Genomic DNA, 25,568 nt, shown 5'->3' with positions numbered 1-25,568 from the left:
CAAAAATAATTTTTATAATTAACATGCAAACAAAAATTTAATCAAGCCAGTTTAATTTTTAAACTTACCTCCTCATACTGGAATTTTCTTTTGCTTACTATTACATCTTCAATACCTGTTCTATCACCAAATTTTTTTTCATGAATTGTATAATTCTTAAACAATTCTTGAGCTTTCTCTTTAGGAATATTATCAAGCGCATATTTATATATAGCACGTACTCTGTCATGCTTTGAAATTTCAGGGGGAAGAGAAAAAAAAAAGTATAATTTTTTTGTTTATATAAACATGTAAAAAATCAAGAATTGATTAAAAAGTTAAAATCTGCTCCTTTTTTATAAACTCTGGCAACTTATAAATTTTTTAAAAATGAAATTTTTGAAATAAATTATAAACTAAGACTACATGCCATAATGCATAAACATTCTATCTGCAAAATTTAAAATTATTAATATCTCAGAAATGAATAGCAAAACCAATGTAAAATTCCACACTGACGTATAATTTTCCTATTTAATCTCCTCCTATACATAGATCTGATCATTAAAATTTCTCATCTTTAACTAAATATTATTGTATATATCTATTGTGCTATGCAAATTAATTTGCCCGAGTATCAATCTCAGCCAAATGCTATACAGATTCACTTGACAGTCTTATCATTCTACCATTAGTAAACTGAAGCATTTTAAATGGTTTAATTATAGTGTAATCAATACCATCTTAAAATGCTTCAGTGGTTTTGTTCAGTGTGTGATTACCAAAAAAAGTATTCCTTCTTTTGTTTTTTTAAGCAATATTTTTAGAGACAGCAGAAAAATAAATAATCACAATACGATATAACATTACACACACACACACACACACACACACACACACACACACACACACACACACACACACACACACACACACACACACACACACACACACACCCCGATGTTTTGAGGAACCATATACCTTCCATATGATCTTTTATTTTAACGACCGATGATATTTGCAGGAACCGAGAGCTTTCTGATATAGCTAGAACAATACACGGGGGAAATTTTTATATGCGTGGAGAACGGAACATCACTTGTGCAATTGTTCTCAACCAATTAGCATCTTTGTTATTTTCCAACAAACATTCCAATGTGCTACAGTACTTTGGAGAGTTTCTTTATCTTCTGTTTGATGCGCTTGTTCAGTGTATAGGCAGTGTATTTTTGTTAATTATAATTACCAGGGCCATTCAAATGGGGGAATGCAATGGACAGGCCACACCAGGGCCCCCAATCTAAGGGGGGGGGGGCAATTGAAGAAGCCATCAAAGTCTCAACATAAATAAATGAGGCCCCTTAACCCCTTTTGCATCTGGGCCCCCAAGTACCTTTGCATGGCCCTGGTAATTACAGTAATTTAATTGTGGTTATTTTTGAATTTATTAATTAAATAAATTGAAATTAAATAACCATGGTACCTAAAGTGCAAGTTAAGGATAAATTATTTAAAGTGAAGCAAGAGATAATAAAAAAACATGAAGGAGTAAAATTTAGTACATTAATATGTGAGTATGGTTTTCTCAATCAACCATTTCTACAATACTTAAACAAAAGGATATTCTAAAGAGTATTAAAATTAGTGATGATTCCATACCAGTGCAAAAGAGAAGAGACTTTATTGTGGAAATGGAAAGGCTTTTGTTGATATGGATTACGGAAGAGCAGATGAAGGGTGATACAGTGCCTAGACAATTTATTTGCAAACGTGCTAAGCAGATCTATGATGATCTGAAACTTAAAGCTCCATCAGCCAGTGGCAGTGTTGTGTGCTTTAAAGACTTGAAAGCCAGCAGAGGCCTTAACTGAATTTTAATTCTATTAAATTACGATTATAATACACAAAAATCGAAGTAATATTATAAAAATGAAGATATAAAGCACAAATTTATACCTTTTTTCCCTCTTACCACATTAACAAAATTAAATGATTGTGAAAATTGGAAGAATACTATCCACAGGTTAGCAAAATAAAAATTTACACTTATGTACAAAGCTTAATTAATATACATACATTACTAACTAAACACAACACTTTGTAATTTGTTATTCAACACACTTTGTAATCTGATATTTCTGTTCACTGACTATTTTTTTTTTTTTTTTTTTTTTTATGTTGTAAAATCTAAAACAGGAAAAAAAGATAATCGTGAATCTATAACAACAAAGCACGGCATGCAGAAATTGCAAACTAACACAATACACGGAAGTGGGATATGGGTGAACAGATTCTGAAAAAAAGTTTTCACAGAATTTTGTTCTACTGTGCTGTAGTTTTCTTTGTCTTTTAAAAGGGAGCAGAAATTTTTAATAACTGATTCCAACATTGAGATTTTAAACAGACTTTCAAAGGGAGAAAGTTGATCTTCGTTGGCAAAATTTTACGAGGTTGGAAAGTCAACCATAACAGACATTAAAAACAACAAGGAAAACTTTAAAGTTTGGATCGAAACTTGATTCAGATGGTGCAAAAAAAAAAAAAAAAAAAAAAATCAGAAGTCCGAACTACCTTCAGTCACCATTAGTTTGGATTAGTGTTTATCATTAATAATTAATCAAACATTAATTAAGTATAACATTAATAAAACATTAATTAAACCATTAGCAGTTTCTTTCTTTCAGCCTTTTATAACCTCCTTTCTTTCACTTCTTCACAATTAGCATTTTGCAGAATGAATATTTCAGTTTTGGCAAAATTTCTTTTCCATTATTTTGTACACACATTTAACCACCGACTCCATTCTTTTTCCTGAACAGAACTCAAGTTTATAGGTCTGTAATTATTTGCTTTGGCCATTGATTCCCTTTATGAATAAGAGAGACATTAGCCAATCTCCAGTCTGTAAAAAGACATTTCCTGAATTAAAGGATGCCCCCATAACTATGCTAATGGTTTGCTTACCTCATTTGCTGCACTTTTAATGTAACTGGATGAATTTCATCACCCCCAGTTAGCATAAAAATCATCATTTCCCATTTTAATAATTCCAAACTTAAATAGAAAGGGTGCAAGAATATTTGCTGATGCTATCGAGGCAGTGTTCATGGGTCAGAAAACAGTTAGCTTGGGAGGATACACAGACTAAAAGGTTAACAGTGGCCACAGGCAGAGGCAAAAGTGATTCTTGCATTGCTTCTATTAGAATGAGCAGCAGCCTGGAAAGCAAGGTAAAGAACATTTCCAGGACTGCTGGGAGTCATAGTGTGGTGCAAACACCACATGGAGGAACGCCGCCCCTCTATGTTACCAGGCAGTACTAGGTGGTAGATGACTCTCATCAACTGGTGAAATACCACCACTTTGCTTATTGGAGGCTTGAAGTGGTGGAATCCATGTTTAGTCTCTACAGCTAAGTTCCGGTCAACCCTTCCCTTCCTATCTCTTCCATCATGCAGTATGATTGATGACTTTTGAGGTTATGACAAACGTCGTGGCGAGATCCAATATTCCTTACATTTCGAGGGTACAGCTCTAAAACGATGTTCACAGGCCGACCGCTAGTTAGTACATTGGACGGAACCTATTGGTAACTCTCTAGGAGGCTTCCGGACCAGCTAGTGTATAATCTTGCTACCTCTACTCTGCCAGATAGTGACTGGAGGGAGTCCGAGTAGTGTGTATGCGGGGAGCATTGTCGAGGCCACGTTATGTCAAGGATCTGGGTATATTCTTACCACGTGTACGCCATATCCAAAAATTTCATTACTTCATACAGCATGTCCCACCCACTTTTTCTTACTATTAAATACACCATGAATTGTCAAACTAATAGAGCAAGCTTATCTGAGAAAAGATCTAAACCTCCCAAGCATTTCCTAATTCACTTCACAAATATACGTGGTCTCAATTCTAATCTCCACGATGTCCATTTCCACTTGCAGTCTGCCAAACCCCACGTACTTTTTCTGACAGAATCTCACAGTTATCGGTTGATTCAACTACTGCTCATCTCAGATGCCCAAATTATCCGCTGTATGATTCTATTTGCCTCAAAGGTGGTACTTGTGCGTATGTCCGTTCTAATATTCCCTGTCAGAGACTTGGCAATTTGGAATCTTCTCTCTTTGATCTTCTCTGGCTCAAAATCTCTCTACCTCATTGTGTCAAATTCATCTGTTGTCTCTACCATTCTCCCAACTCCACTAATCACTTGGAGCTCTTCGACTTTCTCTCTTTGCAACTTGACTTTCTCCAGTCCAACTTTCCTAACAGTGAGGTAATTTTCCTTGGTGATTTTAATGTTCACAACTCCAGCTGGCTTCCGTTTTCTAGTCACACTGACCCAGCAGGTCGAGATGCTGAGGCTTTTGAAATTACTAATGACCTAGCACAGATTGTTCATTTACCTACAAGAATGCTGGACAATCCTAATCATACAGCCAATACGCATGATTTTTTCTCACAAACAACCTTTCTAAGTACACGGTCGAAGTGAGAGGATCTTTAGGCACTTCAGATCACAACTTGGTGATTGTCTCTTCTCCAAATGGAACCTTTATCTAATGGCTATTCCCAACCTCGTGTTGTTTGGCATTACAAGAATGCAAAATGGGATGACCTGCGAGACTTCTTTTCTTCTTTTCCTTGGTCGGATTACTGTTTCAAAACTTCTGATGTCAACATTTGCTCAGATCGTGTCAGTGAAATTATTCTTGCAGGAATGGAATCCTTTATCTCACACTCCACTTTAAAATCTCGTCCTTTATCTAAACCTTGGTTTTCCAATAAATGTGCTAAGGCTATTCAAGAGAAGAATGTTGCATATTATATTGGCTTGTTTCTAATTCTTCAGTTTCATTTTCTGCCTACACCAAAGCTCGCAACAATTGTAAAGCAGTGATTGATCAGTCCAAACTGGAGTTTGAACAGGCTAAGAGTAGAAAACTTGCTTCTTGCCCTAATGGTAGCCGAGCATTCTGGTCTTTTGCCAAAGCTATTGGCCGCAACTTTTGCCCATCTCTGCTCCCACCTCTGTCCAAACGAGATGGTTCTGTTGTCACTTCAGCCAAGGATAAAGCTGACCTGCTAGCATCCCATTTTTCTTCCAGCTCATGTATTAATGATCTTGGTAAAACACCTCCCACCATTCCCAACACGCTCCATTCAATGCCTCCTGTGGTCTTCCGTCAAAAGGATATCAGAAGGATTTTGATGAATCTTGATGCTAAGAAAGCCCCAGATCCTGATGGTATAACTCCACTTGTCTCAAAACCTGTGCTTCTGAACTTACTCCTATTCTTTGCCGCCTTTTTTCACTTTTTTATTCCAAAGGTGTTTTTCCTTCTGCTTCGAAATTTGCTCATATCCAGCCAGTTCCTAAAAAGGGTGACAAATCCCTCCCATCCAATTATCGTCCCATTGCAATTACTTCTACTCTTTCTAAAGTAATGGAGAAATCAATTAATCGCCAACTCTTAAACTACCTAGAAACCTTCTGTCTAATCAACGATCGCCAGTATGGATTCCATCAATGTCGAACCACTGGTGATATTCTGGTTTATGTTACCCATTTATGGACTAATTCAATGGAAAGGTTCGGTGAAACACAAGTAGTTGCTCTTGACATCTCAAAGGATTTTGATCGTGTTTGGCATAAAGGTCTTCTAAACAAACTTCCATCTTGTGGTTTGCCAACTGTTTTTAATAATTGGTTATCCAGTTTTCTCTCTGATTGATCGCTGAGGGTGATGGTAGATGGCTCTCTGTCTTCTAACTTTTCCACTAATGCCGGTGACCCCAAGGTTCAGTTCTTTCCCCCACTCTTTTCCTTGCGTATATTAATGATCTTCTTCCATTGACTGGAAATCCTATCCATAGTTTTGCCGATGACAGCACATTGCATTCCACTTTCCATTTTGAGAAACCTTGTCCTGCTCAATCAGCTTCAACTTCTCGAAAATCTGCTACCAATTCCTTAAATTCCGATTTCAGGTAATTCACCAGTGGGGCAAAGACAACTTAGTTGATTTCAACCCTTCTAAAACTCAGTCTTGTCTCATATCTCGCAAAAAAGGATTCTTCTGCTCCTATACTTATCTTTAGTGACACTCCGATTTCTAGGCAAAATGATATATCTCTTTTGGGGATTACCCTGACTTCTAATCTCTCTTGGCACAAGCACATTACAAATACTGCTTCCTCTGCATCTAAAAAACTTGGTTTTCTCTTTCGCTCTCGGCGTTACTTTTCTTCCAAACAGCTGCTCACTCTGTATAAATCGCAAGTCCGCCCTGCCATGGAATATTGTTCCCACATCTGGGGTGGTGCCCCCAAAACCTCTCTCAGGCTTCTTGATTCCATTCAGAAGAGGGCAGTTAGGTTAATTAATGATTCATCTCTAACAGAGTCTCTCCACTCGCTTTCTCACAGCCGTACTGTTTCTGCTGCATTCCACTTCTACAGATACTTCCATGGGCACTGTTCTTCTGAATTGGCTTCTACAATTTGCACTCTCTCTCTTTCAAAACAGTCCGAACACGTGCCACCCCCAGCCAACATCCATTTACTGTCCAACTTCAAACCCACAGGACCAACTTTTCATCTTCCTCATTTATTCATTCAACTGCCGTTTTCTGGAACAACCTTCCTTCATACGTATTTCCTGAAAATTACCATCTACAGAAGTTCAAGTCCAATGTCAACAAATATCTTCTTTCGTCTTCTCAACCTCCAACCCAAGCACGGTACTAAGTACTATAGGTTGTAATACCTCTCGTGTTTGGGGTTCACATAAAAAAAAAAAAAAAATTTTACACCAATGCTAGGAGTACAGTTAATAAATTTAATGAGTTTGAAGTGCTAGTCAAGATATTGTTGGGATATCAGAGACGAGGTGTCACACAGATATAAGCAGTGCAGAATTGGAATTTGGGGAGTACAATGTGTACAGAAAGAATAGACAGGACAGGAAGGGAGGGGTTTTGCTGTTAGTTAAGAAACACAAAATCTAAGGAAGTGCATCCAATTGATGTTGGTGGACAACGCAGTGTTGAGTCTGTTTGGTGTTTCATTTAGGCAGCCGAAGCAGATTACAAGAAATCTTTGGCTAAGGATGCAAAGAAAAACAGCAAAGAGTTCTTTACTTATGTAAACTCTAAAAGGAAAGGGATGAATCAGATTGTACCACTTAAGCACTGAGAAAGCAAAAATGAGAGTAGGTGTGTGTTATAGGCCTAATGAATCTGATGAGTACAATGAGCAATTGTGCAGAGAAATACAGTGGGTCAGTAAATCAGAATGTTTTATAATGGAGATTTAACTTTCTAAATATTGATTGGAACTTGTGGGTTGGTCACTCGTACATTAGCAACACTTTTGTGGATTTACTAGATGACTGTTTTCTACAGCAACATGTTTGAGAGGCAACCAGAGAGAGAGTAATACTCTTAATTTGATTATCAGCAGTGATTATTCATGCATTAAGAATTTTCAAATAAAGGAACCACTGGGCGACAGTGATCACAATGTACTGATGTGGGAATTACTTAAAAATGTAACTACCATCGAGGTTAAAAGGAAAAGGCTTTTGCTTTCGTGAAGGTGACTACAGAGGTCTCAGACAGTGTTAAAATTTAGCACAGTGGGATGAACTGATGATGTTATCAACATTGAATTCTAAATGGGAAGGCTTCAGGGACATAATTTTGGAGGCTACTAGGCTTTTCATTCCAACTAAGAAATACCGTTCAAAGTTTAGGCCTAAATGGATGTCAGATGAACTAATGAGGCTCGTGGCAGAGAAGAAGACTGTATGGGATGCATATAAAGTATCAGGTGATACAGAAGCTTATGGCAGGTATAAACTAGTCTGTAATCGAATCACAAAGGAGGTTAGGCAGATTACGAGAAATCTTTGGCTAAGGATGCAAAGAAAAATAGCAAAGAGTTCTTTACTTATGTAAACTCTAGAAGGAAAGGGATGAATCAGATTGGACCACTTAACATAGATGGGTTGACTATTGATGATCATGCTCAGATAGCTGATAAACTGAATGAGCATTTTGCATCTACATTCACACATGGAGTTATTCAATGAGGGGAGTGCCAGAAGTTTATCAAATGCTAACAGGGAGCTAAGTGATTTTGTAATAATTGAGAGCAAAGTGGAGGAGAAATTGTTGAAGTTAAACATAAGGAAGGCACCTTGGGTGGATGGGATCTATCCAGTTATATTAAAGGAGGCAGCAAAGGAAGTAAGCAAACCCTTATCCATAAGTATGAGAGCTTCCTTGACTCAAGGGAGGTTCCCATGGACTGGAGGTGCATTAAAAATTATCAAATTCTTAAGGCACATGTATCACCAATTCACGAAGAGGGTTCGAAAGGTGACACAAGTACCGTATTTTCCGGCTTATAAGACACGGTTTTTTTTGTGAAGAAATACTCGGAAAATCACCCTGCGTCTTATATGATCAATGTCAGATTAGGCCTAAAGGGCATGATGACTTTACAGGTGCTATAGATTTATGAAGAGACACGGATTAGTGGTGCGAACAAGAACAAAAATCGCACAGAAAATGCCTGAGGAGTACGAAAACAAAATTATTGATTTTCACCGATATATTATCAAAGTCAAAAAAGAAAATGACTTTGAACTTAGTCAAATGGCAAATATGGATGAAGTTCCATTGACGTTTGATGTTCCCTCTAATAAGGCAGTTGATTTTAAAGGTGCTAAATCTGTGACCATTAAAACTTCCGGCAATGAGAAATCCTATTTTGCAGCAGTGCTGGCATGTTGTGCTGATGGTATCACGTTACCACCATTACTAATATTTAAAAGGAAAACAATGCCGAAAGAAAGCATTCCAGCAGGAGTTTTTATTCAAGTTCACCCCAAAGGATGGATGGATGAGCATGGCGTGAGGTTTTGGCTGGAAAAGGTGTGGTCACACCGTCCTGGTGGATTTTGCAAGAAACCGTCGCTTCTCGTGTGGGATCAGTTCCGGTCTCACCTAACTAATTGTACTAAGATAAGATTAAAAAGCTTAAACACACAAATGGCTGTAATTCCTGGAGGGTTAACGGGTCAATTGCAACCCCTGGATGTATCAATAAATAAGCCTTTCAAGGACTACATACGTGAAGAATGGAATAAATGGATGATACTCCCACAGCATGAACTAACATCAACAGGGCACATCAAAAGACCTACCCTTGTACAGGTTTGCCAGTGGGTCAAAAATGCTTGGAATGAAATTAAAATGGAGACAATAGTATGATCGTTTAAGAAGTGTGGCATAACCAATGCTCTTGACAGCACAGAAGACAACCTTTTGTATGAGGAAACAGATTCATCTGACTCAGAGATCGCTCATAACATGGACGATAGTGACATTGAATATCTTGAATATTATGATGATTTCATTAAGAACAAATAAATATTTTTAAAAATCTCTTGTGTTATATGAATTGAATAAAAACTCCATGTTGTAAATCCATTTAATAAAAAAATTTAAAAAATAAATGTAACTCCATTTAATTTATTTTTAATACCTACCCCCGATTATGTCCCATATCACGCTATGTCGCCATATTTGTTACCATCAGTCGGTAAAAGATCGCTTCTTAGTTTCACCGTAAACAGTATCGAAGGATAATAGAAGGGTTATTATTTTTTCCAAAATATGTGGCCAAAACTAGGGTGCTTCTTGTGTGCCCGTGTGTCTTATAAGCCGGAAAATACGGTAACTACAGACCTGTTAGTTTAACTTGTGTTCCAGGGAAAATAATGGAATCACTGGTTAAAAATGCATTCCAGGATCATCTAGATAAGACTGCAGTAATAGTTAAGGCATAGGTTTGTTAAAGGGAGGTCTTGTCTGACCAATTTGATTGGATATGATGATGTGGTCACAGAGGAACTGAATGCCAAAAATAATTTTGATATCATATACTTGGATTTCAGGAAAGCTTTTGATACTGTTGCACATGGAAGACTGCTGTATAAATTGGAGAGGTATGGCATTAAGGGTAAGTAGCTACAATGGATAAAGAAACAGTTGAGTGGGAGAGACAACAGAGAGTGGTAATCAATGGACACTGCTCTTCGTGGACAAATGTTAATAATGGAGTTCCCCAGGGTTCGGTGTTGGGCCCATTGTTGTTTTGTATATTTAACAATGATATTGATGAAGGTATATCAGGTTTAATGTCCAAGTTTGCAGATGATACCAAGGTTGGCAGGGTTGTTAATGACAGTAAAGATAGTATGCTACTCCAACTGGCTCTAGATAAGTTGGGAAAATGGGCTGAGAAGTGGCAACTGAAGTTTAACTTTGACAAATGCAGAGTACTGTATATGGGTAGCAATAACCGAAGAGACGCATAACAACTGTTTGATACTACACTCAGGGAAGTGGAAAGTGAAAAAGACCTGGGGGTAATTGTGCAGTCAAATATGAAGCTTGCTGAGCAGTGCAGATGGGCTGCCAGGGCAGGTCATGGAGTCTTGTCAATGATATATAGGCATTTTGCTGGCAGAAACAGGGAGGTGATTATACCGTTATATGGATGAAGTTCCATTGACGTTTGATGTTCCCTCTAATAAGACAGTTGATTTTAAGGGTGCTAAATCTGTGACCATTAAAACTTCCGGCAATGAGAAATCCCATTTTACAGAGTGCTGGCATGTTGTGCTGATGGTACCAAGTTACCACCATTACTAATATTTAAAAGGAAAACAGTGCCGAAAGAAAGAATTCCAGCAGGAGTTTTTATTCAAGTTCACCCCAAAGGATGGATGGATGAGCATAGCGTGAGGTTTTGGCTGGAAAAGGTGTGGTCACGCCGTCTGGTGGACTTTGCAAGAAGCCGGCGCTTCTCGTGTGGGATCAGTTCCGGTCTCACCTAACTAATTGTACTAAGATAAGATTAAAAAGCTTAAACACACAAATGGCTGTAATTCCTGGAGGGTTAACGGGTCAATTGCAAACCCCTGGATGTATCAATAAATAAGCCTTTCAAGGACTACATGCGTGAAGAATGGAATAAATGGATGATTCTCCCACAGCATGAACTAACATCAACAGTGCCCATTGGTCAGGCCACACCTAGAGTACTGTGTACAGGTCTGGAGAATGAATACAAAGAAGGGCAACAAGATTGGTCAAGGGAACAAATGGGTGCTCTTACCAAGAAAGGTTAAGTTCTGCAAATTGCAGTGCCAGGAGAGTAGGTGCCTGCGAGGTGATCTGATTGAGGTGTATAAGGCCTTGAATGGGTTGAGCAAGCTGAATGCTGATGGGATTCTTCCTCTTGCTGACTAAGAACCTGAGGGGGGCACAGTTTCAAATTGGAGAAAGATAGTTGTAGAATAGATGTACGGAAATTTGCCTTTAGCCAGCGGGTAATTCCCATTTTGAATCAGGTATACATAATTCTGGTATTCCCATCTCTAAAAACTTCTTTGCATGTGAATGGAAATGCAAAATATTTACTCAGTTTATCAGCAACATCTTGTACAGATCATCAACAGTTTATGCCATTCATATCCAGTGGACCAACATGGTTGATTCCTTTTGTTTCTACTTGTACATCTTACACTTGCTAGTCAAAAATTGCAAACAAGGCATTACAATTAGAATATATATAATTTTAAATGAGCCTATAATGGATACCAAATAATAAGTTTCTAAATTAAGTTTAGTTTGTATAATTTGTTGTATAACAGTTGTATAATTTGTAAGAAGAGATGGTGCATACAGGGTAAGATCAAGAAGTTTCAGGACTGAATTTGTTACAAATATAATTTTTTTTGAAAGGTGGCAGGTTGGTTGCACACTAACAAAGTTTTATTTTTATCTGATACGTAATTTTGTATCTCTATTTTTAAGAATGTCACTTTTTGAACAAAGATTCGTAAAATTTTGTTTTTTTTAAATAATAAGCTTCCAACTGTAGAAATAATTCTTGAGCAATGCTGTGAAAAAACTAATTACGAGGGGTTTCCGAAAAGTAAGGTAACACATTTTTTCTTCTTAATAATGATGAAAGGGAACGAGATGAAACAGGGTGGACAGATAGACCTGTTAACAACGTTCAAAAAAGACGGCCAGTGCAGTGTTGAGGTGCTGTCGCCTCACAGCAGATTCCAGTTGCAAAATGGCGACTACCATGCGAGTGTGGTCTAAAACAGGTGTTCGTGAGGTTATTCACTTTTTGCAAGCAAAAGGGTCTTCATCAAGTGACACTCACCGTGAACTGGTTGCTGGGTATGGCGAAAAGGTGATGACAAAGGAGCAGGTGTGTTTTTGGTGCAATGAATTTAAAGCAGGCAGTGTTGACATTGAAGATCGACATCAGCGGGTAGGCCTTCATCGAGCAAGACAGAAGACAACATTTTGTGCATTCTTGTAAACAGGCGAGTAAAATTGCAAAAATAGTGAACATCAGTAAGTCGACTGTTCACAAAATTGTTCACGATGTCCTTGGCTTTCGAAAGATTTGCTGCCGCTGGGTGCCCTGACAATTGTCAGAGGAGGACAAAGCAAAATGCATGGGGATGTGTCTGGAGAACCTGTAGTGATACAGCGACGAAGGAGAGGATTTTCTCGCTCACATAGTCACAGCAAACAAAACGTGGGTTCAACACTACCCTGGAGAGCAAACAAGACTCCATGGCCTGGAAACATCCATAATCTCCCGTGCGGAAAAAATTTAAAACTTTTCCCAGTGTCCGAAAAGTCATGGCCACAGGGTTCTGGGATCGCCAAGGTGTTCTGTTGGTGGATTTCTCGCCGAAGGGAGGAACAATCAATGCACAGCTTTACTGTGCAATGTTGTAAAAACTGAAAGCCAACATTTGATGCAAACGACCAGGACTCCTGAATCCTGACAAGCGCCGTGATTTTGTTGCTCAACAATGCAACTCCACACACTGCCCACACCACTCATGAGTGGTTGCGCTGTAATCATTGGGAAACTCTGTCACATCCCCCTACAGTCCAGACTTAGCGCCTTCAGACTTCCATTTGTTTGGCCCTCTGAAAAAACACCTTTCAAGAAATTATTTCACCACGGATGAGGAAATTCATCAGGCAGTGCGATGTTAGTTACTGTGTGTGGGCACCAACTTTTTCAGTACTGGTATTGATAAACCGATCCATCGTTGGGACAAGTGCATCAATAAAACTGGAGACTTTGTGGAGAAGTAGTGCATGTTCACTTATTTCTTGATGTGTAATTTCAACTTCATATTATTAAACATCATTGAGAGAAAAAATGTGTTACCTTGCTTTTCAGAAACCCCCTCGTATAAAGAGGTATGAAATCTGAATAGTACAAGCACTTGAAAGATGGATACAATATCACTGGGGGAGGTCTATGCATATCACAACAAGTAACAAATTTATCTTTTGCTTTAGAAATATTATTCAGGTATTTATAAAATATGAACTAAAGACAGCCTCTAAAGCTGGAATATGATGTGATAGTTATTGGGCCATTGTATTCTAATACAGTGAAATCTCCCTAAAAGGAGCACCACTTGTTACTGATGACCATGCTTAGGTCCTTGCCAGAAGTATAAGAAATATGTTAAAACCACCTCTCCAAAAACAGATAATCTCCATTATGGATGCAGATGTCCTTTTTTTTTTTTTTTTTTTGTATTTTCAACCTCCCGGGACTGGACACTTAGATTCTTTCAAGTGTAACATTTGGAGCTGGCACCCTCACCACTGGTGTGATATGTTTTTATAAGAATGTAAATGATTAGTAGCATAAGCTTTAAGTTCTGGAATGTGATGATTCTAATATATTAAGCTTTGATATGCTATTTTATATTTAGTGTTTTCGTATGATGGCTAAGACTGAACAACATGTCATTAACACACTACACTGTTGGTACAGAATGTTTACAGGTTTTGTTTGGACTCTCCAGTTTTATTACTTTTGCTAATTGCCAAACTGAGCAACACTGTTGCCAGAATTGGGGGAAGGTGGGAAGACTTGCTGCAGGGTTTAGTTTGTGTTACACCAAAAAAGGAAAAAAATAAATAAATAAAAATTAAATTAAAAACTCTACCAATGGGACTGCACATAATTTTGACCAGAAGCATATGGGGATTTTCTGCATACACCAATAAACTTTGATAAAACTACTATGTGATGCTTGACACTGCTCCCATTATTGCTTTAGCAATGGTGATATCCAGCTCTTTAAGAGAGTGATGATGACAATTTTTCAATGCCAACACATACCAATTTCATTCAGCAGTGAGAAATGGAGGCCATTTAAGTAGCTATATGTGAAGGTTTTATTGGAGTTTGTTTGTGTAATATTTTTTCAGGAGAAAACAATTTCTTGCTATTTATGGCATGGACATATGCAGAAATTTTAAAAGGGTAAAGTTTTGACATGCTAAGGAAGGGGGAGTTGACTTATTCTGTTAAAAGAATTCTATGTAGGCATAAATGAAGAATGTGGAAAAACTAGTTGATTAATCTCACTAGATCACTGACATTTCATTTATAATGAAATGAAATGCTCTAAAAAAAAAAAAAAACAATTGATATCCATTTTATTTTATTAAAAGTCAATTAAGTGTTATTTACTAAATGATTTAATGAAACACAAATATGTACAGTGATTAAAAACTGTGTAAACAATTGCAAACCAGTTAGAGAATTTAATTTTTCTTAATTATTGAAACTGGCTACACTGACCTCTGCATAAGGGACACCTTTGTATGAGGTCTGGTGGTGTCCGCTTTAGAGAGGTTTCACTGTACTTCAGACATGAAAGGATTAGGCAGCTTTTTTGTTCTGAAATTCAACAGAAGATCAGATAGAAATAAGGGTTGAATTTTTAAACTATTTTTTACTTATAAAGCAAAAATATTTGGCCTTTAAACTGGTATAAGTTCATAATATACCAAGAAGTCATATTGCTCATAAGACTATGTACTTAAAATTGAGATGCACTTCGGATGCAATAAAAAGGAAGAGGTCCAATCAGTGGGCAAGGAAAAATTGAAAGTTACTCTATGTTATATAACCAACGGAAAAAATCTGGCACAATAAATATGCCACCTTTCATTTTCCAACACACAATTTTGGATATAGGGATGTATATACCTGAAGGTATCACTTTGATGATGCAATGCTTTAACAAATGCTAGACTATAACAATTTTAGCAGACCATTCTTTTCTCCTGAGTACTTATCTACTGGCCTGCTGTTTCAGAGTCAGAAAAAGTAAGGGAACTTAATGAAATCAGTATGTACTTCTTGCAGACTCAGTTTGTTGTTGTTTGTTATTTGGTTTTTAGGAGCATTAGCAACTAAGGCCATATTGCTCCGGGATATGCGGTGGTCATTCCCTGACCTTTCCGCATCCTCCGTATTTGGTGGTGACGGGCTCGAACCCCGGTCTAATCAAGAAGCGTGTGCTACGCACTGCTGCTCCTTCCCACCTGGCTACGGAGGCGCCTTGCAGACTCAGAAGAAACCACAAAATCTTGAAGACTCCACAGACATTCCACTTATACTTATCTTCCCTAGCATGTGCTTCACATTTTTGTAGTCTTCTTTGATATGAACAGGAGCGCAACAGGAATCAATGGGCACAAATTCACACAGCTTTCAAACTTTTACTTTGATCTGTTTGAAATGACACTTTTTGATTTTGACCAAAGTGAACTCTTAAATTTTATGGATCTAGATTTAAGAGATGAAAAAAAAAAAAAAAATCACTGACACCAGAGCATATCCTGAGTGTTTTCAGAGGATAGGGGAAATCAGGAACTTGCTATTATATCTTTTAAGTGCTCATCTGTGCCCTGTTTATCAAAATATCACTTACAGAGCATCATCATGGCCCTACAAAGACTGGTAAAAAGAGAAAGAATGTGCATCTGGGTGTTGCTCAGAAATTTAAGCTGTTAGAGAAGTTACACTCTGGTGAACGATCCATGCATTTGTGAGGAATATGGCATGAGAGGAAAAAAAAAAAAAAACACAAAAAGAGTCAGATATTGTGAAAAGCAAGGCTTGAAGGGAATTAAAGATTCACCAGTATCAACTTTAGCTTCTTAGCTCCGGCTCTGAATGAAGTTTTTCCAGGCACCACTACTACAGTCACAGTAAATCAACTTCTGCTATGTATCAACCAATAAAGTGAAGAGAAATAAAAGTTTGCTACATATATATACAGAGTAACTGTTTACATTTCTGATTATGTGGGGTACAAATGGACTAAAAAAAAAAAAACTTACTGTAATACCAATTTCTTCATGAATCAAGTCAAAAAATAACAGAGGAATTCTGCAAACTCTATATACAGAAATGACATGTTTTTTCTGTATATATGGAGGTCATGCAGCTGGGATTCCACACTTTTAAACGAGATGACACTAGTAGAGATGTGCAGTGGGTGTGGTTAGATTCAAATCCATCTCTAATTCATCCAATTCTTGCTGATTAGGGAAATAGGAACTTTACTTGAACAAGCTCCAAGGCTTCTGAGATGTAATTCCAAATACCTTGCTCTACAGATTCACCATCCAATTCCTAAGACTTCTTAGGAGGGTGGATTGAGAAATGGCAAGTTTTCAATGTGTTGGACCAGAGCAACAGAGGATGATATGGTGGGATCCGCTGCTGGATTACAACCAGCAGACTTTTTAATCTTTGATCATCATTGTCAGCCATTTTAAATCCACTGCAGGATGAAGGCCTCTTCAGCAACTTTCCAGTTCCTTCTGTTTTGAGCACGCTCAAAATTACTACTCAAAATTGGCTCATCCATTTACTACCCAAAAACTCATGAATTTTATCTATCCATCTCCACCTTTGTCTTCCAGGTTTTATTCTAGATCCTCTTGGGTACCATTCTGTTATTTTCTTAGTCCATCTGTCATCATGTCTTCGAGCTATGTGTCCTGCCCAAGACCATTTTAGTTCTTTAGTTTTGATAAGAATGTCCTTTACTTGAGTTTGTTGCCTAATCCATGTGTTTCTCTTCTTATCTAACAGTCTGACTCGCAATATAATTCGTTCCATTCTTCGCTGTGTAGTTCTCAGCTTCTCTTCCATTCTTTTGGTGAGTGCCCAAGTTTCACTTCCATAAGTCATGGTGGGGAGTATACATTGGTTCATTATTTTACGTTTCACACAAACTGGGATATTGCTCTTCAGTATGTGACTATATTTCCTGAATGCTATCCATCCAAAATTTATTCTTCTCTTGGCTTCCAGCCATTTATCATTATTACAGCTAATAACTTGTCCCAGATAAGTATATGACTCCACCTTTTCAATTACTGCTCCTTCAATCATTATTTCCCTTTCTGTGGCATACTTGTTCATCATTACTTTTGTCTTAGCCATATTCATCTTTAGTCCAAAATCCTTACTAACTCTGCATAACTCATTAAGATTTTCCTCTAATTCTTTGGGATCGTGGCTTATGACCACAATGTCATCTGCAAATCGTAAATGGTTTAGATACTCTCCGATCACATTGATTTCTTTCTGCAATCAGTCTAATCTTCTGAAAGCTTCCTCAAGGGCAGCAGTAAACAGCTTCGGAGATATTGTGTCTCCTTGTCGAACTCCTTTCTCGATTTTAAATTTCCTACTGTCTTTGTCTAGTCTAATAAAGGAGGTAGCATTCTCATATATTTTCTTCAAAATCATAATATATGGGGTATCTATGCCTTGTCTTTCCAGTGTCCGAAATATTGCCTTATGCTGTATGGAGTCAAATGCCTTTTCATAATCCACAAATGCCAGGCATAATGGTGTTTTATATTTATTTGCTTTCTCCATTAGCTGTGATATTACGTGAAGGTGATCCATAGTTGAGAATCCTGTCCTAAAGCCAGCTTGCTCTTTCAGTTGATTCTCATCAAGTATTCTTTCTAAACTGTTAGTAATGACCCTTGTGAACAACTTGTAGATGTGGAATAACAAGCTAATTGGTCTATAATTTCCAATTTCTGATTTATCTCCTTTCTTATGCAGCAAAATTATGATTGCATTATTCCACTGCTTAGGCGTCACACCTTTTCTAATGCACTTTGTGAAGAGCCTTGCCAGTTTTTGTGTTATGTCTCTTCCTCCCAATTTTAACAACTCTACAGTAACTTCAACTTCCCCCAGGACTTTCTGATTCTTCATTTTCTTCAATGCATGTTCTACCTCATCAGGAAGAATATCGGATATGTCGTATGTGTTGCTACTTTGCAATCCATCTTTCCCACTGCTGGCATCATTCCCTCACTTCTTGTATATTTCTCTATAGTAGTCTTCTGCTATTTGAATTATGCCTTCTCTGCTGTTTATAAGTACACCATCGCTATTCTTCAGTTTCAGTATCATTTGTCTTTCTGTATTACTGCTCATGGCTGCTGATTTAAATCCTTTGTTTTCCCTTAATGCTTGTTCTACTTTTCTTGTGTTAAATCTTCTTATTTCCTCTGTGGGTCTCTTTCTAATGGATTTGCATAACTCAGTATACTCAATTTTCTCCCTGTCAGGGTCTTTCTTGCTCTTCATTTATCGTCTTCGGTTCATCATGACAAGTGATTCTTGACTAATTTTTTCTTATTTGGATTTCTTTTTCCCTATAGGTTTCTTGGGCTTTATCACTTTCAGAAAGTTGTAATATTCCTCGTCGATATCTTGGTCCTGAGCAGTCTGCAGAAGCTCAAACTTGTTCTTAAGTTCCAGTACATACTGCTTTTTCTCCTCCTCTGTTATCTCAAAGACCTTTGTATTATTTACTCAAGTCAGTTTTTTCCTTTCCTACATCTATATCAAGTGTACATCTTACCATTCTGTGATCACTTCCAACATTTACCTTATTCAGTACGGTAACATCATTCACAATATATCTTCTGTTAGTGAGGATGAAGTCGATTTCATTAGTTGTTAATCCATTTGGACTCTTCCATGTCCACTTTCTGTTCACCCTTTTCTTGAAAAAAAGTGTTCATTACTGACAGTCCTTGAGATTCTGCAAATTCCACAAGTCTTTCACCTCTTTTATTTCTTTCACCAATTCCAAAATTTCCTATAGTTCCACTTTCTGCTCTGTTTTGCCTTTTTCCAACCTTAGCATTGAAGTCCCCCATAATAATAGTGTAATGGGTTTTCTGCTCATCTAGAAGACACTCAATTTCGGTGTACATTTCTTCAACCTCTTCTTCATCATGGCTTGATGTTGGTGCATAAATCATTATAATCTTTAGCTTGTACCTCTTAGAAATCTGGAGTATTAGTCTCGACACCCTTGGTGATGTACTTTTGAATTCCAAAATGTTGTTTTTAAAATCTTTATGGACCAGAAACCCAACTCTACCTTCACTCCTTTCACTGTTTCCATTGGTGTACAGCAGATTTTCACTTGATAAACTTAGAAGTGATTCATTTCTTTTTCTTGTTTCAGCCAAACCGATGATATTCCAATTCACATTTTCTAATTCCTTTTCCAGCTCTAATATCCTGTCTTCACCGATGAGTGATCTTACGTTATAACAGGCTAAATTCAGTTTCCGTGCATGGCAGCCTGGTCATACCCAGAGATTCTTAGCACCCTCTGCTTCCACTCTGATCCTCTCGCTGCCGTAAGAGGGAGAGTGAAAGCTGCTGGGGACTGAGGGCCATTTGTTTTGTCATGTTGTCATATGCTGGAGGGTTTGGTCTTTTCCTCTTCACGCTGACTAGGCATCTTGAACAGAACCACTCTACATGTTCGTTGCCACCTTAGTGACGTATCAGGGCTTACCATCGAGAAGGTGTGCATGAGTGGATTTTAGGGAGGCAGGCCAACCGGACTTCTCCTAAATCTTCTGTAATAGAGAGATATTGGATCCATCAGTGTTTTAGGCTGAGTGTCTGATAACACACAGGATACCTGTTTCTCTCTAAACTTTGATACATCCTTACAAAGTCGTCATGACATAGTAGTTGTGATAGTTTGGGGATCTCTCTATATTCAATGTTTGGTTTGGTTTGGTTTGGATTTTATTGGCGCATTAGCAACTAAGGCTATAGCCTTAGTTGCTAATGCGCCTCCATATTCAATGTATAACAAAAGGTATACACTTACAACTACCACAAAACTATCAATCTAATGTTGACCTACAACTAGACACCTTAGAGGAGATTTGATTGAGGTGTTTAAGGCTCTGAGAGGCATCAGTAAAATGAATGAGGACAAAATTTTCAAGATTATAAATGATGCTAGAACTAGGGGACATAAATTCAAGTTACGCGGGGAAATGTTTAGATTGGACTGCAGGAAGTTTTATTTTAGCCAGCGAGTTATAAATTACTGGAATAAGTTGCCTTCATGGGTGGTAGAGGCCGACAGTTTGGGGAAATTCAAAGGTCATCTGGATAGTACTTTCGGGTAAGGGAAGCGCATAGGATGATAGGATTAATTTCCTTTTTATTTAATTTTTAATTTCATTTTATTATTTTTATTTATTTATTAATTATTATTATTTATTATTTAATTTTTGTTTTTATCATTGTTTTGTTCGGATTTTTTTTTTTTTTTTTGGCTGGTGCAGCATAAGCCATAGGCTTTCTTGCACCATACGGCCGTTACTAATACTAATACTAATACTAACTAGCACAGCAGAAATAGGGTGCCATAACTTGGCGTAATCATCCAGAGGTATTCCAAAATAGGATTTACATGCACCACTAACCACTAGCTTCAGACCTATATAGAATCCACAAACATAGCCGTGTGAGTCTGGAGATAACTTACATCTTTATCTAACAGCCACAGACAATTTGGGGGGGGGGAGCATATGAATACTACAGGTTCTTACATATCACAGTATTGGTACCTACTTTTATACATAACACACATTTATATATAATATATAAATATAGCAAAAACAAGATCTTCAATACCAAAATATTGACACTAAAGAAAAACCACTGACACTGTTGGATTCAGAATACATATAAGAAACAGTTATGACCATTTACACAATGTTACATATGTTACTTTTCATCTACAGTTTTATTTAAGATATATATATATATAATTTTGTTGAGGAGTGGGCAACTATAAACTTCATTGACATCAATGTTTGACAAATATATTGTTCTTATTATAAACATTTCAATATTGCATATCATTCAGCAGGGAATGAAAAACCTACTTACTTCTCTTTGATTTTCTTCAAACTTTGCAAACGCCACATATAATTTTTCATCCATGTGCTCAGTTCCATAAAATTCGACTGCACGCTCATATATATTTTGAGCATTTGATATGTAGCCATGTTGCTCTTCAAATCTAGCAAATCTGATCCAATTCTTTATTTCCGGATGTAGTATTACAAGTAATCATTGTTAAGGTAAATTTACAAAATAATAAACCTTGTATTATTTCAATCAGTTTTACAGTGGTACCTCGGTATACGTCATTAATCCGTTCCAGATCCTTGGACTTATACCAAACAGGACGTATACCAAATGAATTTTTCCCATAAGAAATAAAGGGAAAATAATTAATCCGTTCCAATGAAAAAAAATCCTATTGTTCTTGGCATATTATACATTGATGAGATTGTATAAAATAATTTAAACACTGCTTAATACTAAAATACATAAATACAAAAGCAATTAGATGAAATAAATGAAAATTTAACAAACTTTAATTTTCTCTTTTCTGTCTCTTTTCTCTACTTGGACCTGGTTGAGGATCACCAGGTTTGACGTTTACTAAAAATCTGTCCAAAGAACTTTACTTCTGCCTTCTCCTCAGGATGTTTCGGAAATGTGACATTGTCTGGTCATTCCAGATAATGCTATTATGGCTTGTTTCAGGTTTTGTTGGGGTGGTACTTCTCTGCAAACTTTTTGACATCCATCCACTTGGCAAAAATTTCCTTGATTAATGAAGTAGGGGCTTCCTCTATCTCCTCCTCCTCCTCCTCTGAGCCTGAAGAGAATGTATCCATCTTAGTCTTGTGCTACTTCTCAAGTTCCTGCAGCTTCTCAGTGGTCAGCTCTTCCCTGTGCCCCTCCACATCACCACCATCACTCACATCCAGACCCATGGACCTGCCCAGACAGACAATATCCTCCACTATAGGCACAGCCTCAAAGTCCCTTTCAGTCACTGCTTCTGGCCACAAATTCCTCTAAGCAGAGTTCATTGTTCTGTAGGAAACTTCCTGCCAGTCTTTGTCAATGAGAGATATGCAATGGACGATAGTAAAGTGATCTTTCCAAAACTCTCTCAGGGTTAATTCTGTGTCAGAGGTCGCTTCAAAACACCTCTGGAATAGTGCTTTAGTGTAGTTTCTTGAAATTATTGATGACTTGCTGGTCCATGGGTTGAATGAGAGGAGTCGTGTTAGGGGGGGGAGGAACTTTACAGTGATGAAGTCAAACTCTGGCAGCACATAGTCCTGCAAGCTTGGAGGGTGAGCTGGAGCATTGTCCATTATGAGGAGGGCCTTCAGAAGGCAGGTTTTTCTCCTCTAAATAACTTTTTACACTTGGCCCAAACATAACATTAAACCACTCGCTGAAATATTCTCTGGTTACCCAAGCCTTGCTGTTTGACCTCCACATCACAGGTAACTGAGTTTTCTGCATGTTATGTTTCTTTTTCAGAGTCGTAGATCAGTAGAGGCTTCAGTTTGCAATCCTCACTTGCATTGCTACAGAACAAGAGAGTTAGCCTGTCCTTCATTGGCTTGTGCCCTGGCAATGCCTTCTCCTCTTGTGTAATATAGGTCCTGTTAGGCATTTTCTTCCAAAACAGGCCTGTTTCGTCACAATTAAAAACTTGTTGGGGAACAAAACCCTCAACCTCCACAAATTCTCCAAACTCTGTAACAAAATCATTGGTGGCATCTGTATCAGCACTGGCTCCGTCTCCATGCCTCACAACACTGTGAATGCCAGTCCACTTCTTAAAATTATCAAACCAGCCATGGCTGGCTTTAAACACTTCACTTTCTTAGCTCGATCCTGCCTTGTTTTTCAAAAGATCGGCATGCATCAGTTTTGCCTTTTCGCAAATCATTGCCTCTGATACACTATCGCCAGCACACTGTTTTTCTGTTATCCAGATCAAAAGCAATTTCTCAACATGCTCTAATGTCCCTGATCTTTGTTTGGTAATCGATTTCCTTAACAAAACATAGACCTTATTAAATCGTTAGCAGATTTAATAAGGTCTTTGTTTTTCACAATCGTAGATACCGTCATTCTCGGCATACAGTATGCAGCAGCCAAGTCATGGATATGCATGCCACCTTCATACTTTTCAACAATCTCTTTTTTCACCTCCATGGTGATCCTAACCATTTTCTTTGTTGCTTGGCTCTTCTCATTAACTTTCTTAGAACTCAGGGTTAATGAATTTTCAAAAAATTTATGCGAAAAAACACAAAATCACGTGAAAATTCACAGCGAGTTATAGTGCGGGTTGTTCACTGAATGATAGAAACTGTCGTATTGACACTCGTGGGCAATCTTGGCAGAGATGCCAGATCTTACCCCCTCTCCAAAAACCGAATTCAGTCGATCGAGGACGTAAGCGTGCACAGTCCTCAGTCGGTTTTATTCGGAAAGCCAAGTGAGGACGGGCGTGCATACTTTGCTAGCGCTTGTCCTTGGTCAGCTTTTATTTGGTTTTTGGAGAGGGAGTAAGATCTGGCATCTCTGAGCCGTGGCTTTGTCTCGAGAGAGGTAAACAAGGGTAGCACGCGGTGTCGTGACTCATTTTGATGCACGCGAGTCATATTCCAAACAAAGGTCGTATACCAAACAAAATTTTTCGTGTCCAAACAGGACATATATCAAGTTTGACTTATTCCAAAGCGGACGTATACCGAGGTACCATTGTATAAGCATGAAAGTAAGGTGTACAGCATATACTTGAAGTGTGAATGTCACTTTTAAAGAACCAAAATTAAAGAGATAAAAGCAGGCTTTTCTAGATGGTGTAGGAGAAATATTTTTACATAAATTTTGATTTGAAATACAGCCGCACACACTAACAGATATGTTTGAATGCTTTGATTTCTATTAAAACATTCAAACAATTAACATACATTGAAGACCCCCTAACTTTTATTACAAAATAACTCATTCTCGGGCTTTGTATCGCAGCTATATATACAGACATGATAGATAAATTTATACATTAGCACATGATAAAGATCCTTTATGATCAACCTATAAAAATCATAGTTAATGTAAGTTAGCCTTCATTATAAACAGTCAATGAATCAAAGAAAGAAAATTAGAAATTTTTTTCTTTAAATGCAGACTGAACAGTTGAAAATCTACATTGATACTTTTTTTTTTTTTTTTTTAATTGTAAACAAAAATACAGCTAATTTCTTTTGGCCACAACAGTTGAAAATCTGCCATTGTCACTAGACAGTTAAAAGTATCTTTCAAAGACAGAAACTGAATGCAGAAATGCATTTCAATGCCTGCACTGGAATTCTTTACTATTTGTTAATCCTTATTATCCCTATTAAGGCAATTCAGTCCAGAAATAGGGATTAAAGGGATGAATAACTACTTGTGTTTAATCAAGTGTTTCTTTGATATGACACTTGGCTCCTCACATAGATCCAATTTCACAGATCTGCATATGCATGCTAAGAGAGACCACTTGCCATCTGAAAGCAGGCTAAGTGCATTGAAATAAGAATTTATCATTTGTCTAAAACTCATCCAGATGAATTTTAGACAAATGGCAGATTCACTTTCTGCAGTATTTTATGCAAATTTACACTTTGCTTGTGTGGGCTCAGGAGAGGATTTTTACATTTTCCAAAACTTTCATCATCTCTCTCTAAACACACAGAGAAAATTATGTATACACACTTTCACAATCTATAATTCATGAATTAGATAACTAATTTGTAATATTTATTTTTTCAGATTGGCTGAAACCCATAGAAATGACAGAGAACACACAATTAAATTTTGATGAGAGAAAGGCTATTTTTATATGGTACTGGAAATCTGAAAATGTTGTAGAGGTTTCAGCATACATGGTTGGTTGGTTGGCCTGGAGTTTATTGGCATGTCAGCAACAATGTGCCAACAATGATAAATGAATAAAATAGTAACAGCCAAAAAGGTGATAAAAGATTATGTAACCCATGAAATTTGGTCACTAAGTCACAATGTATTTGTAGACTGTACAAGGAAATCATCAAAAAAGATATAAATGAGTAATAAAAGTATATGTAATAAAAGAGTATATTTCAAATAGATCTAAACAAGTTTATCAATTTTAAACAATTAAAAACAGCTGATACATGGTCACTGTTAGATAGCAACTGACTGAGTGTATAGGGCTCAGTCAGACTGCTAAAATATATACTTCATTTATGTCTAAAACATGGACATTGAGTTAAAATATGCAATTGGTTAAAAAGGTGGTCCAATCTTCAACACATAGGAGAGCCATCAGCCCTTAGCAGGAAAGAATGTGTAAAATGACTATGTCCTATGCAGAGATGAACAAGTACAACTTCCTCTCTATGATTCCTGTGTAGCCTAGACTGCATGTTTCA

At 37.3% G+C, this 25,568-nt stretch overlaps 1 protein-coding gene across 1 annotated transcript in view; it reads right to left on the bottom strand.

Moving 5' to 3' along the window:
- LOC150084642 (crooked neck-like protein 1) overlaps positions 1-25,568 on the bottom strand; it is a 211,774-nt gene that overhangs the window by 104,495 nt on the left and 81,711 nt on the right. The window contains 2 exon segments of the mRNA XM_090376310.1: positions 69-230; positions 21,175-21,353. Coding sequence (XP_090232436.1) covers positions 69-230; positions 21,175-21,353 — 341 coding nt within the window.

Source organism: Mastigoproctus giganteus, chromosome 6 (assembly GCF_048544385.1).
Source record: "Mastigoproctus giganteus isolate SK-2022 chromosome 6, ASM4854438v1, whole genome shotgun sequence".
Lineage (NCBI taxonomy): Eukaryota > Metazoa > Arthropoda > Arachnida > Uropygi > Thelyphonidae > Mastigoproctus > Mastigoproctus giganteus.
The sequence above is the reverse complement of the archived record's forward strand: the minus strand, read 5'-3'. Positions and strand labels throughout refer to the sequence as shown.